This window comes from Anabrus simplex, chromosome 4, assembly GCF_040414725.1.
Source record: "Anabrus simplex isolate iqAnaSimp1 chromosome 4, ASM4041472v1, whole genome shotgun sequence".
Lineage (NCBI taxonomy): Eukaryota > Metazoa > Arthropoda > Insecta > Orthoptera > Tettigoniidae > Anabrus > Anabrus simplex.
In genome coordinates, this window is record NC_090268.1 from 431,581,337 (window position 1) to 431,596,145 (window position 14,809).

The window sequence follows — 14,809 nt, forward strand, 5'->3', positions numbered from 1 at the left end:
CTAACAATTTTCTCAGTTGCTGGAATTTTCCTTTCTATTTGTTTTCTAAATTTGTCAAGTTTTTGTCATCATGTCCGGCCCTCGCCAAGTCCTCCACCCCGGCTATTTACGCAAGGAGGAATTGATTTACGAATTAACCATTAGAATTGTTCAATCTGGAGGCATGGTTGCGGTAGACGCAAACAAACTGAGGGAGTCATTAGAGTTACCAATTTGTATCCCAACATTGGGAGAGAAAGATATTGATGAGGCTCTCTCCACTATCACTGACAATACTACTGAGCTAGCATCTGTAGTTAGTTTTTTTTTAAGTGAGTGATCCATCTCCAAATCAACTCAAAAGTGTACAGGCTAGATTGTACCATTTTTCCAATAGAGTTAGCGATCTATTGTCTCTTAAGTCAAATGAACTTCAGGGTAAGGAGGCTAGTGCTCTTGTTGAACACCTTTCTAAAATGTCCAGTAAAGTTGGTCAATTGTTATCTGGATCCGCTACTCCCAAAACCAACCAGCCCGCCGTGGTAAACATAACTAGCGAGGAGGATTCGTCCAAGGGTGAAGAAGGTAGAAAATTCGTGGCAACTCAACAAACTTCTGCCCCCTTAGAAAATGAATCTGAGCGTCGTACCTCAATACCACCATTTGTGTTGAATAATGCACCCTCTGAAGCAGCTTTTCCACCCCTTAGGCCTTTACCTACCATGTCACCCGGGTTCAGTAGTTTGCCTCATCCATTAGCGATGTTTCTTAGGGGTATTTCCAAGTTTTCCGTTAACTCTACCAGTGATGTCATTTCATTTTTAAGATTTTTAGTTGAGTTCCAGGATCATGCCCTTGTCTTTTCTCTTTCCCCATGTCAAATTCTTCAGATTATTTATCCCTATGCCATCGGTGTCCTTTCAGACAAAATAGTAAGAGCCATAGCTGATCAATCCTCTCTAGAATACTTCCATGCCCACCTGTTAGCTAATTTCATTCTGGCTCGAGCTAGGTCATCTCTAATTCAAAAGTATTATTATAGAGTATAGCGACTGGATGAAAATCTTGCTGACTTCATCCAAGACATTAAATTTTACACTAGGGTATTTGCTCTACATTTCCCTGAAGATCAAATTGTACAGGCCATTGTGGAAGGAATTTCACCATCCTACAGGTCATATTTGTGTTTCGCATCTCGTCCGCAAAATTTTGCCGAGTTAGAGGCTATGGCTGTCTCAGCCGAAGGTGTTAGGCATGCTGACACATTACGTGTCACGAAGGAGCCCCGTCCGTCTTTAAGTAATTTTCGGCCTCCACCTCACCGAACTGTCATTGCTCGCAAATGTTATGCATGTGGGTCGGCAGATCATCTCCGGAACAAGTGTCCCTTGGTTAAATGTAGCGGGACAAGGAATGGAGCAGGGTCATCCCAAGGCTGTTTTAAATGCGGCTCGTTTTCCCATATAGCCAAGAATTGCCTTAATACTAATAGCACCCTCTCCTGCTCAACTTCTGGTGCAACTTCCACCAATAATCAAAAGTGACTAGTGGCTTCGGCTGAGTCGGCTAATTCATCTTTCCAAGGCTCAGCCCCAAATAAACCATCCGAAATCTCAGGCTCGGAACATGATAGAAAGTCTTCCAACCCCACATTTGAATGCCCCAAAGAATGTCTTAGGATTGCGGTGGATTCCCCCGCACCTGTAACATTTCTCAAAATTGAATTAAATAATGAACCCATTACCGCTCTATTAGACTCGGGGAGTGTGTGTTCAATTATTTCGGCTGAATGGTATTCCAAATTAATGTCTGTCTGTAAGTTTTCTGATTATTGTTCGTCTTCGGTTCAACGTGTTTCGGCTAACACTTCTCCATTAGAAATTTTAGGTTTCATCTTTGCCAAAATTAGGATTGCTAAATTTACTTGGAAAGTTAAACTGTTTGTGGCTAAACATTTATCTTTCCCTATTATATTGGGAGCTGATTTCATGTCTCACACCGGTCTTGTGCTTGACATTCAGAGCAAATCGTGCACTTTCAAATTTGATACTAATTTCGAACTCCCCTTATTAAAATGTAATTCTGTGACGTGTTCATCTCTTTCGCCTACCCAGGACGAGATGTTGTTAGACCTTAGACATCTACCTGAGGAGCAGACCGAGAGTATTCGTAAGTTGTGTCAGTCATTTCCAGATATTTTCTCTGATACTCTTGGTGTTATCGACCTTATCGAATACAAGATTGAGGTTAAGGATTCAATCCATGTTAGGTTTCCACCTTACAGGCTTTCTCCTCCTAAAATGAAGGCTCTTAAGGAGATCATTGATCAAATGCTAAAAGGTGGTATTATTCAACCCTCTAAGTTGGCCTATTCATCGCCTATTTTTGTAGTTCCAAAACCCCAAGGTGGCTTCAGGCCTGTGATTGACTATAGGGCTTTAAATCGGAAGGTGGTGTTACAATCTGTGCCCCTTCCCGACCTTCACTCTTGTTTTTCATGGTTTTGAAAAGCTAAGTTCTTCACAATCTTAGACCTTAATCAGGCATATAATCAGATCCCTCTAGCTGAAGAATCTAAACATCTGACAGCTTTTGTCACGGATTGGAACTTCTATGAGTACAACCGCATGCCTTTCGGGCTCCCCACGGGAGCAGCTGTGCTTACGAGACTGCTAGATAGGTTCTTCTCCGATATCAAATTCGAGTACTTATATCATTATCTTGATGATGTCGTATTTTCTGAGACCTTTGAAGAACATCTAGATAATCTAAAAGAGGTCCTTAATCGCCTTCGTAAGGCAGGGTTAACCGTGAAGTTGTCCAAGGTTGCTTTCGCTAAGCCTTCCATGTCATTTCTAGGGCATATTGTGTCGCCCGATGGTGTTGCAGTGGATCATTCTAGAACACAAGACATCCGTGATTTCAAACCTCCTAAGGTATTGCCAGATTCATTGACATGGTGAATTTCTTCAGGAATTTTATTCCTAACTTTGCTAACAGAGCGGCACACTTGAACTTACTTCCTAGGAACGGCGTCAAATTTGAGTAGGGGCCTTCTCAACAAGCCGCTTTCAAAGACCTCAGATTAACTCTTTGTAATGCCCCTGTTCTTGTCATGCCTGATTTCTCAAAGAAATTCATAGTTCAAACCGACGGGTCGTCATCGGCGGTGGCTGCAGTTCTTCTACAAGAAACTGAACTAGGGAGGCGACTCATCGCCTATGCATCTAGGACTCTATCGGCTCAAGAAGCCAAGTATTCCATCTATGAACTTGAAGGTTTGGCAGATTTGTGCTAGAAAAGTTCTGCCTCTATCTGGGACATGTCAAGTTCTACTTGGAAACGGATAACCAAGCCTTAACCCCTCAGCGTCGCAGCCATTAAAAGAGCTTCCTACCCCGCGGCCGGATGAGATTTCAACTACGCGCGACTGAAATACATTGATTCACTTAAAGCGTTACTACTAGTATAAGAGTAGCCCGATATTCACGAAATTTGGAATTCCTTATGGTAGAACTATGTACATGAAGATAATTACATAATTGTTTCACATTTCCTTAGTAACTTAGTTCCGTGTGATAGAGTTCGAAGCACTCTTCGAGACAGAGACCCAAGGCACACTCCTGGCAGCAGTACACCTATGTCTTCTTTTCACCGTGTTTTGAACACGCGATACAACGTCTCTGAGGTTTGGATATCTCACTCTTGGGTGCTAATTTCCTGATAAAACGTATTTCCTGCAACCTTGGAACTGTATTATCTGATGCGCGCCGGCCTTGAATATTTCGTTTCCCGCCCGAGAAGCGTATTTTGTACCACGTAAACAAACCTTCAATCAGCTGAAACTGATAAGATAACTGCTCAATGTTTGTCCCTGCGACTTGTCCAAATATTATTGGAGAATCTAGGAATCATAATTCACTGTTGAAAACTTCCCTTTGTACTGTATGCATATCTATAGTCTCCTACACGAAATTGCCAAGTACTGGTTCCTCCTTATCGTCACTCTCATCATTTACCACTTCATCAGCCACAGCCACATCATCTATTTCATTATCACTGCTGCTAATACTGCCACTACTACTTCCGACTAAACTTTCATTTGAATTATACAATATTTCAAGCACGTTGCTCTCAGCAGGAGCTAGCCATTGAGCACGGTGCGTCACACAAGCTGATGAAGCTGCAGCAGGACCGAAAGCGGGAGGACGAAACTGAATGAGCGGAATAACATTTATGACGAATCAAACCAACTCGATACATATTTCAGATTAAAAGGTCGATACATTGTCTTTCAAACGAGATATATACCATGCACAACTGCTTCTCTTTTTGTATGACAGAAAGCAGCAATAACTGATGGCTACACACAGCACTCGTGGAGAGTTACGAAAAGACTACAAGCTGAGAAATAAAGACAAATATAATAAATAAACCGCACTCTTAATACAAAATTAGAGCAAAGAACATCACATGAAAAGACAAACTTCTCAGATCATCATTTCTTTATTTTATTCTGTGGGAAAGAATGAAGCAAACGGACTATTAAAAAAGCAGGGATTGGTGCTCAGACATAATTGACAAATACTTATCCTTGCAAAAGCAACTACACTTTAATGATTTTCAATTCTTATTTAGAACACTGATAAACCCGAAAATGTCTTCTTGGAAACAAAACAATTTGTATATCCATAACACCAAAACTCTTTGCGCTATAGCCGTAAATGCAAAACCATGTATGGGTCTATACCACGTATAGAGGTCGGTGGCTACGGAAGAAAAGGGGGTCTATACCACGTATAGAGGTCGGCGCTGAGGGGTTAAGTTGGGTCTTAGCTAGGCCTCGTCATACCGGTCGTATAGCCCGTTGGGCCATCAGAATTTCTGCCTTCCAGTTCGATGTTAGGCATATAAGAGGGTCTGAAAATGTTGTGGTGGTTGGACTAAGCCTATGTTTTATAATGATGTAGAGACCCCTGAACAGGAAGACAGTTCTTCACTTCCCGAGTCCGTACTTCCTGGGGTAAATGCCATTCTAACTGATGCTCCCATGTTGTTTAGGGATATTGAAAAATATCAACGTGAAGATCCGATGCTGGCCCCTATTATGGAAACCCTTTCCTCTGGGGAACATGTCATCCCTTATGTGTTGAGGAATGGAGTTTTATGTTGCCCATCGCGGCATGATAAGAAAATGAAAGTTGTGGTTCCAACTGTTCTTGTACCTATGATCTTCAAGTATGACCATGAGACCCCACTAGGGGGGCATTTAGGCATTTTCAAAACCAGAGAGAAAAGATCAGAGAGATGTTCATTTGGAAAGGTATGGATGGTGAAATTCCTGAATTGGTAAAAGCCTGTAAATCTTGTTGGCGTAGTAAACCTACCTTGTCCACTAAGCAAGGGCTATTGTCTTCTCATCAAGCGTCGCGCCCTATGGAACGCCTCTATATCGACTACGTAGGACCCTTCCCCCAATCAAAGGGGAATGCCAATAAATTCATGCTTGTGTGTGTTGATGGCTTCACTAGATTTTCCTGGTTATTTCTGACTAAGCTGGCTACAGCTCAGTCCACCATTTCTTGTTTAAATTCCATCTTTGCTTCTTTTGGCCCGTGTCAATACATAGTTTCTGATAATGCCAAAACTTTTACCTCCAATCTCTTCCGTAAATTCTGTTTTGATCTATCCATCTCCCACGTAACTACTTCAACGTATTATCCTCAACCATCTCTGGCTGAGTGGGCCAATCATAATCTGAGATCGGCTCTTATCGCCTATCATCATGATGATCATTCCAGGTGGGATACATCCCTGCATTGGTTGGCCTTCGCCTTGAATTCGGCGGTTTATGAATCTCACAATTCACTCCAGCTTCGTTGATGTTTAAGTTCGTACCCAACACGCCGCTCTCTAACCTTTGGTCTCTTAGTGATATTCTACCTGAGACAATAGATCCAGGTAATATTAGAGACCTATGGAAGAAGGCTAAGGCCAATCTTAAAGTTTCTCATGAAAAGGTTAGGGAAAGATATGCAAGTTAAAGGTAGGAGATCAAGTTATGGTCAAAAACTTTGTTCCCGCAAGCAAGCTTGCCCCCAGATTTCATGGGCCATGCATCATTCTATATTTCCTAACTCCTGTTACATTATAAGTGATTAATCCAGCCACCGAGAGGATCTTTAGGGTTCACCTGTCTCAGGTGAAACCTGTGTAATATCCTTGCTAACTTGGTCTTTAACATTTTGTAAGAACCCTGAAGGTTATATTTTTGTTTTATTTTAAGGCCTTCTGCCCTTGGATTATGTTCCTTGTGTCTATGTGTTAATTTTACTATCTTCCCCTCTGGTTATTCTACTGTCCTTTCCTCGCGGCCATTACCAAGCTCCCGTCTCATGCTAAAACCATATCAGTGGCAAAAAGAAAAATTTTCACACCGCTGGCCCCTCAGCCTCACCAACAAGATTGTACCCTAAAATAAGAAATCACCAACAACAATTCTGCCACCAAGATCTCACTGTTTCAGTGCCCTGCAGCCGTTCGTCGCCTTGCCGCCACCATGGTGGGGTAAGGGCTTACTCCACTCCCGTGATGTCTTCCTCTGTACGGCGCTCCGGAGTCTATCTCCCGGCACAGGGTGAAGCGCAGCGCACCAACCGCAAGCTTATCTGGGGACTGTAAACAAACTTCGCATTTGCAGCATCCTTCACCACGACTACCCCTCTCATAGTGCGGGAGAGAGGTATCTCAGGGTACTTGAGGGGTCCGGAGGACCTCGACTGGACATTTGCAGCGGCGGCTGGTCTTGCCGTCAAAATTATCACCATGTAGTTGGAATTCTATGGCAACAAAGACACTCTCAAATCAGAGTTCAACTAACTCCTAACTTTCTACTTCAAAAAAGGAGAGACTAAAAAATTTGAGAGCGGGTCAGCTCTTTTATTTGTGGTAAAAGTGCCTCAGAGAGGCTTAATATTCGAAGGTGGGAGCAAGTGCTCCATGTTATTAGGGGTTTTCTGCCCTTTGGTAAATATGTGTTTGGGAGCTGAGAGCTCAGAAAATGTAAAGTGAAGGCTTGAAGCCAAAGTTCTGTTATACCATCAATCTTGTCATTCCTAGACTTAAATTTTGTTACTGGTATTGTACCTGATTTGACTTGTTGTTACTTGTTAAAATCTGAAGTTTTATGTGAAAATTGTTTTGCTATTTTTGGATATATAACCTGTAGTGCCATTTTAAACAATATCTCAGCTTTGTAGTTAGACCCATTCCAGCCCGCTTCCAAGCATAATAATTATTCAGCCATCAGCCAGCATATGACAGAAACAGGCCATAAATTCACCTCAATAGAAAATTATTTGATGGTCATTAAAAACCTAGACAAGGGGAAATTATTGAACGAAATGGAAAACTTGTACATTTATTTGGATCAAACTTATAACAAAAATAATAATCTTAACGATGTCATCAATAACAAAAATCCGTTATATGAAACAACTCCGAGGTTAACCCAGGCCGTAAATCAGAATAAAGTTCCCAGTATGTTTAAATCACAAAACGTATGAGCTCCAATAGCCATGCCTAATGCTAGGCCCGCCCAATCCAATTCAAGTAACACCTCTCAAGCAACAATACCGACGCACGATTTGAAACTCATGCCCCCTTCCCCACAACACTCCACCCCTCGGCTACAGCATCAATACTACACTAGGAGTAGCAAGCTTAGCCATTCAGACACAATCGGAACAATTGGTCCCAGCTAACGTCGACGAGACAAATAAGTTCATACGATAAACACTCACTCTGCAATTATTACCGTATTGGGTTCCACATTCATCATTCTAATTCCCCGTTTTTTCTCTTATCCAGTTACAGACAACTCATATTCCTCCCAGATTGAATATGCACCAATGGGAAGTTAATCAACAAGAATGACGGAATTTTCCAAAATATTTTTATCCGATAAGCAATGAATGATATCAACAATATGTCTCCAACTTACACGCTTCAAACTTAAAACATAACCATGCTTCTTTCTAAAGGAATATTCAAACTGATTCAAACCCTAACATGAACGACTTTAACCAAGATTCCGGTTTTGTAAAAATTCTTATGACTCAGGCGACCATAACAGTTGAAGAAACCCCAACTCGTGCAGTGATAAATTCTAGTCAATACAGTTCGAGAAACCCCAATTCACGCTGTGATCAATCCAATCCACAATTGGAAGTCTAGTCATTATAAAATAAGTTAATTCATTGTTCATAAATTCTGGCAAAGTTAATGCACATATTGTACATACTGTACATATTATAAACTATGTAAATAGCATAAGGCAATTGTATTTAGTAGTGAGTTAGTTTGCTATAAGTTCCAATGTTAATAGTTTTAATTCTTGACCTTGGGATTGATATAGGCTGGAGGTGCCCATAACTAGGGTGAAACATGTCCTTAACTGGTGTTTTTAATTCATGTAGTATTTAATCACTAAAAATATATATTTGTCTTGAAAAGGTGGACACAATAATTTTAATCTTGAAAGAGTTTACTTATGCTATTTTTTGTCTGAAATCACCCAGAACAAATCAAGCTGCTTTTCTTTAGATTTTTTCCAGTTCTTGAATCAAGTATTCCTGGCGAGGGTCCCATACACTGGAACCATATTGTAGCTGGGTTCTTACCAGAGACTTATATGCCCTCTCCTTTACATCCTTACTACAACTCCTGAATACCCTCATAACTATGTGCAGAGATCTGTACCCTTTATTTACAGTCCCATTTATGTGATTACCCAATGAAGATCTTTCTTTCCTTATATTAACACCTAGGTACTTACAATGATTTCCATAAGGAACTTTCACCCTATCAATATCAATGAGCTGGGAGGACTTTACCTATTTGTGAAACTCACAACCTGATTTTTAACCCCATTTATCATTATACCATTGATTGCTGTCCATCTCACAACATTATCGAGGTCATTTTACAGTTGCTCACAATCTTGTAATTTATTACTCTGTACAGAATAACATCTGCAAATAGCCTTATCCACTTCTTTACTATATATATTTATATATATAAGAAAACATAAAGGTCCAATAATACTGCCTTGAGGAATTCCCCTTTAATACTTACAGGGTCAGATAAAGCTTTGCCTACTCTAATTCTCTGAGATCTATTTTCTGGAAATATAGCCACCCATTCAGTCACTCTTTTGTCTAGTCCAATTGCACTCATATTTGCCAGTAATCTTCCATGAATTACCCTGTCAAATGCCTTAGATAGATTCAATCGCGATACAGTCCATTTGACCTCCTGAATCCAAAATATCTGTTATATCTTACTGGAATACTACAAATTGAGCTTCAATGGAGTAGACCTAACCTTTCCTAAACCTGAACTGCCTTCTATCGAACCAGTTATTTACTTTGCAATCATGTCTAATATAATGAGAAACAAAATAGAAAAATAAACATGATATTTTCTGACTTCAAGTATCATTTCCTTGTGACTGCCACATACGGTATATGACTTTATTCATAATGAAACATTGTTATCTGTTCTTGCAGGAAAATTTACAACAGCCTGTTAGCTGCTTTTGTTCAGCAGCTGCGTGAAGATCTTGTGTTAAACATGTCTCCTGTAGAAGGCTACTGCTTGACTGTTGCTGCCAAACTGATGGAAGATGTTGCAGCTGGAGCTTACCTCAACTCGTTCAACAGGACAGAACTTGATTTGAAGAGGAGAAGTGTAGAGACAATCTTTAAACAGCTTCGGGATACTTTCAAGCAGCTCCTCCACAGTTCTGATTGGCTGGTGTCAGACAGGGATGCCTTGCTTAAAAAGTTGGACAGTATGACACTGGCTGCAGATGGTGGTGTCAATATCTTCACCATGGACAAACTCAACAATCAAATGAGCAGTGTAAGAACACATTTACAGTTTTCACTAGTGGTTTATTGGAGCAGTCTTCTTTTCCAAATTTGGCCGTCTATGGACTGCATAGAACTTAAGGTTCCTTAGCCTTTCTTCTCTTCTCTTCCCAGAACCTCTTCATTCTTTAGCTTCATCTTTCTCTCCTCTTCTGAAATGATATGCTCAGGCCTCTGTTTTAGTGGTTTCTCTTCAAATGATTTTAGACTGTCGGCTCTTTTTCTGAACACTTTTCTATTGTGGATCATCTCTAGTTACAAGATACTCGAATTTGAGAAGGGCAGGCTGTTTGAGATGACAACTATTTTGAATAATAATAATAAATAAATAAAAATAAATTTTGAACTTCATTGTTGGTTTCCTCTATGTGTCATATACATTTTAGATGGCACTTGTTTCCTTCTCAAACGTAGTTTCTCAAATATTTGCTGCCCTCTTAACTCTTTGTGATGGTGACTCAATGAAGACAGACTGTCATTTTAAATTTTAGCACAGTGAATTCGTCCTCCTTTTTTAATTGTAACACACTGCACATTTTAGACTAAGAGGTCCACAACCTCGCCATAATCACTTATTGTTTTAATTCCATCATGTCTCATTTGTTTTCATTCTTTCCTTCATTATGTTTTAACACATTTTTTAGCATCAATTATGTAAAAGAAACTTTAACCCTATTTTCACTGAAGATGGCTCAAACGAGTTGATACATGTACAGTATTACTATTTCCATTGATGCTTTCGCAGCCCGTACTTACAGACATGATATAAGCTTTTGGGCTTATGCTGTGTCAAGAAAATACTGTGAAATTCTTTATGTTTTGCAGAGAACTGTGCTCTGCATAATCAGAAGAAAATCTCGACTGTCCATGAGAAAGGCTTCTTAAACAATGAGCTTTCGAATTTAGATATTATAATAGAAGTGGACATAATATGTTCATTTATCACCAGATGGCTCCCCGGATGCTGTACAGGGCTAGATTTTGAAGTGGAAGCTGACAGAACCATCATAATCAGTCTAAGAGGGTCGCATAACATGTGTGCTTAACATATGACATTGACACAAGCCTGGAATGAAATATCTGGCGATGAGGAACGTACAAATTTGGAAAACACCGAGACAAAATAACAGTAGTGAATAGACAGGGAAGGGAACTACCTACGTAAATCTGTAATGGCTGGCAACGAGGTATTACTTAATTGATAGCCAGTGTCCCTGTTGAAATTCTTAGGATTTGTACGTATTTCCACAGCTTCCCATATAATCCTGGACCTGTAGTGTCTAGTGTGGGTAAGAGCTTGAGCATCTTGGAACATGACATCATGACCCGATAGAGCGTTCTCAGCTATTGCTGATTTGTCTGGCTGGTTGAGACGAATATTACGTTCATGTTCCTTGATACAGGTACCAATGGACCAGCATGTTTGGCCGATGTATACCTTAGCTGCAACTACAGGGAATTTCATATACCCCAGGATGTAAAAGTGGGGACAATTTGTCCTTGGTTTTACCCAAACTGTGAGCAATGTTAGTGGCGGTGCCAAACACGGTTTTTATATTGTGTTTGCGGAGGACCTTGGCAATTTGGCTTGTGGTGTTGTGAATGTAAGTATGATTATTATTACTCCATCTAATGATGGAGATGTGTATGTAATGAATAGGAGGACACATTAAATTTCCTTTGTAAAGATCATTTCTAGTGTAATTCCAACATCTTCTGCATTCTTCTTGACCTTTTCTACCCACTTGGAGGTGACCTTTAACCCCATGATGTATTTGAGGATCCTTGTGGTTAGCTGTTCGTCATCCATTCCTACCAGGTGTTCATAGGATTTCAGCCTTTGTTTCCGCACTGTGTCCGTGATCTTTTCAGCTCCTCATTTCTCCTTTTCCTTCAAGTCCCATCAGTAGTCTTCTGCGGTCCCAGAATTTTCCTCAGAATCTTCCTTTCCTTCTTTTTGAGTTCTTGCAGCTCCCCCTTTTTTAATTTAAAATCAGGCACTCTGAAGTGAACAATCCTTCCGGTTTTATTACTGACTTATAATGTCGTATTTTGGCCTTGTAGGATATTGCCCATTTGTTATACCTGTTTTGTGTTAGATTGTAGGCCACATCTAATTTTCTGGCTCTTGCCTTGTTTGCCTCTTTATCCAGTCCGTTGAGTTGGATCCATTCACCGAGGTGTTTGAACTTGCCATGTTTTACCTGCATATACCTCTCGCTTTGGTGCTTGTACTCCAAATATATTGAGTCTTTTCATAAGAGCAGTCTATTGAGTTAAACACATTTCAATGTAGTGATAAACCAGTTTATTAATACTTGAGGAGTATCCAAGCAAAACCAAACAAGTCCATTAGATCCAAACATTTAGAAAAAAAAGAAAAACATAAATTAGCAACTTGAATTCAAACAATACTATAGTATCAAAACCAATGCTTACTTAAATGTTCACTTGCTCTTCATTTGTTCTTCAATAAAATCAGCAAAGTGGCCGAGGTGGTTTTGTTTTCTGTAATAGTATTGCTGTATATACAATATTCTTTATATATGCTGTATCACCATCTTGACCATGTTCACTACCTGTACATCTGCTGGAGCTTAATTTGACTGAACACCATATACAGCAGCCTATGATTAAAAACAAACTCAGGCAGATAGATCATTCAAATTATGATCCAATTATGATCTTCACATGACCATATTGTTGGCTTCGGAACCACCTGAATTAAGCCTGTTATATACCACAACTTAAGAGAACAAGGTTTATTCTTCCCACTGATAACACATGTTACCTTATGATCTGTGCAGCTCAACCTGGACTGTTTTCTTGTGTATCAAACCTTAATGACTGGGTTACCTTCTCTGATTTGCTTTCAATGTTTTAACTTGTTACAATTTAACTTTTAACATTTGTCATTGTATTTGCTGTCATGTGTTTTATGTTGTTGTTTGATAAGTTGTGTTTTGCTCACTTGTTTTGTGAATCCTGTGAAGATGTCAATGGACAATAAATGTGCAAATGTTACAGACACATTCTTGTGATGCTCTTACTGTGCAGGACAATCAATCAATCAATCAATCAATCAATCAATCAATCAATCAATCAATCAATCAATCAATCAATCAATCAATCAATCAATCAATCAATCATGATCTGCATTTAGGGGAGTCTCCCAGGTGGCAGATTCCCTATTTGTTGTTTTCTTAGCCTTTTCTTAAAGGATTGCAAAGAAATTGGAAATTCATTGAAGATCTCCCTTGGTAAGTTATTCCGATTCCTAACTCTCCTTCCTATAAACGAATATTTTCCCCAATTTGTCCTATTGAATTCCAGCTTTATCTTCATATTGTGATCTTTCCTACTTTTAAAGATATCACCCAAACATATTCAGCTACTGATGTCATTCCACGCCATATCTCCACTGACAGCTTGGAACATACCACTTAGTTGAGCAGCTCGTCTCCTTTCTCCCAAGTCTTCCCAGCTCAAACTTTGCAACATTTTAGTTATGCTACTCAGTTATCGGAAATCACCCAGAACGTATCGAGCTGCTTTTCTTTGGATTTTTTCCAGTTCTTGAATCAAGTAATCCTGGTGAGGGTCCCATACACTGGAACCATACTCTAGTTGGGGTCATACCCGAGATTTATATGCCCTCTCCCTTACATCCTTACTACAACCCCTAAATACCCTCATAACCTCATATTAACACCGGGGAGCGCGGAAGAAACCTCCACGTGTGCAGCCACAGAATAAATTGTGCAGTTAATTTTGATTAAACAGACTGTGACTGATGGTGCCCCCTGGAAACAGTAGAGAGTGCACATATCTACCGGCTAATTCTTCCATTCCAGAAGTGTTGAAAGATGATTTCTAAAAGGTCCTTTTCAGGACCACAGTTGTCGATTATGTCTATAAACATCGAAGGAATGTCCCTTATAAAAGAAGAACTTTTGCAGTATTTATGTAAGGAACATGGCTGTGATGTCCTTTGTGTACAAGAAACCCATCGAGACAATAATCAGAGCAGGCCAAGAATTTCTGGCATGCGTTTAGTGGTAGAGAGACCAAGTCAACAGCATGGAAGTGCAATATTTGTCAAACCTGGTATAGCAGTCCTATCCACTGATATATCTGACTGTGCTGACGTAGAACTCCTTACAGTTGAGTTAAATAGTTGCACTGTTTCCTCTATATATAAACCACCAAATTCTGCATTCCATTTCCAGAAACCAAGGAATTTCGACAATCAAGCCGTCCACATTGTAATTGGTGACTTTAACAGCCAAAGCAACGTCTGGGGATATGAACATGAGAATGAAGATGGAGAGGCTGTGCTGGAATGGGCTGAGACCCACCAGATGCTACTGTTACACGATGTTAAACTTCCTCCTTCTTTTAACAGCGGGCGTTGGCAATGAGGTTATAACCCTGATCTAATCTTTGTTAGCGAAGGAATTGCTCAGCAGTGTATAAAGAACATCGGCACCCCAATACCACACACACACCATAGACCCATCATGTGTCAGGTATTTGCTGCGGTACGTCCTATTAGCGTACCTTTCCGCAGGCGATATAATTTTAAGAAAGCAGACTGGAACAAGTTTACTGCATATCTGGAAGATGCTGTATCTGATATAGGTATTTCTATGACTGACTACGATCTGTTTGTAGATGCAGTGAACAAGAGCTCCAGACAGTCAATTCCCAGAGGTTGTCGAATGAATTATGTTCCTGGACTCAATCAACATTCCTCAGCTCTGCTGGCTGAATACATTGATCTATTTGAGACGAATCCCTTTGGCGAAGAGACTGTGCAGAAAGGTCTAGAGTTGACAACAATATTAGCGGAAGATAAACGAAATCGTTGGATATCTACCCTTGAAGGGCTGGACATG

General features: G+C 40.1%; 1 protein-coding gene across 1 annotated transcript in view; it reads left to right on the forward strand.

The window, feature by feature from the left end:
- The window catches only part of LOC136872809 (endothelin-converting enzyme 1), a 260,882-nt gene that overhangs the window by 152,963 nt on the left and 93,110 nt on the right, over positions 1–14,809 (forward strand). The window contains exon 9 of the mRNA XM_067146647.2: positions 9,549–9,903. Within this exon, the coding sequence (XP_067002748.2) occupies positions 9,549–9,903 (355 nt within the window). The remainder of the gene's footprint in view (positions 1–9,548; positions 9,904–14,809) is intronic.